This window comes from Austrofundulus limnaeus, unplaced genomic scaffold, assembly GCF_001266775.1.
Source record: "Austrofundulus limnaeus strain Quisiro unplaced genomic scaffold, Austrofundulus_limnaeus-1.0 Scaffold227, whole genome shotgun sequence".
Taxonomy (NCBI): domain Eukaryota; kingdom Metazoa; phylum Chordata; class Actinopteri; order Cyprinodontiformes; family Rivulidae; genus Austrofundulus; species Austrofundulus limnaeus.
Genome location: NW_013952629.1, coordinates 291,445 through 292,366, shown reverse-complemented (window position 1 = coordinate 292,366; position 922 = coordinate 291,445). Strand labels below are relative to the sequence as shown.

Sequence of the window (922 nt, the reverse complement as noted above, 5' to 3'; positions counted from 1 at the left end):
GATCTGAATGAACAATATCASTGTAGTATTTCATGAAAGACTTTTCYAACAGACAAATAGAGTTGCTTCCAMTMGTTACTTGCAAAATAYAATCTAATTAGTTTCTGCAAGTTTCATTAAAAATGTCTGGTGTTTCAAGAGTTATTTATTTCAAAATTCAAACAAGCAAGCTCAGAGACACAATCAAAAATATTAGTGACCAGCAGCAAATGATAATCTGGGTAAACATTAGTCAGGACACTAAAGGTACTTTTGGATTATGATGGTTTTTACCTGTGAGAGGTAGGTCAGTTTCCCAATGTCKTCAAAGCTTAAGTCTTGTTTCATCCCAATGACATCCTCCACTTCTGTCCTCACTCTGACAAGTAAAAGCTCTACTTCAAAAACAAGTCTTTAACAAACTAAAAAAACACTATCTTTATCTCTTACTTCTCCAGAACTTCAGGATGTCGTCCAAGTTCCATGATGCAGAAAGCCAGCTGATTAGCTGTTGTTTCTTGACCTAAAATATTGATATTTTAGTAAACCTGKAATAAAACCACATTAAATGAACATTTCACAATTCCAAGAAAAGTAGRGGTGACAAGTATCATCCTTGCCACYTGATTGGCCACTCCAGGTGCCACCCCCAAATGAYTGACAAGTCAGGTGGCAATCAAATTTGGCATTTTACATTATGATGTGACCGTACTATTATGTTGATGATTGCAGATCCCACYACACCAATTTTCAGCTTAATATGTTTAAAAATACCTGAGGTACATCCATTTGATATTAGGAGCGGCCACCATCTTGAATATTTAGATATATTGTAGTTTTCTTCATTTATATATGCTCCCTTAAAGGGATCCACGATTAGTTGTAACATTAGACTTTATTTGATAAACATATGTTTTAACTGTAAAATAAAGACTGTAAAAAT

General features: G+C 34.2%; 1 protein-coding gene across 2 annotated transcripts in view; it reads right to left on the bottom strand.

Moving 5' to 3' along the window:
• The window catches only part of LOC106525457 (cholesterol 24-hydroxylase), an 18,455-nt gene that overhangs the window by 6,530 nt on the left and 11,003 nt on the right, over positions 1 to 922 (bottom strand). For both annotated transcript variants that reach the window (XM_014019713.1, XM_014019714.1), the window contains 2 exons: positions 430 to 502; positions 274 to 358 (listed from right to left, as the gene is read on the bottom strand). In XM_014019713.1, the coding sequence (XP_013875167.1) occupies positions 274 to 358; positions 430 to 502 (158 nt within the window). The remainder of the gene's footprint in view (positions 1 to 273; positions 359 to 429; positions 503 to 922) is intronic.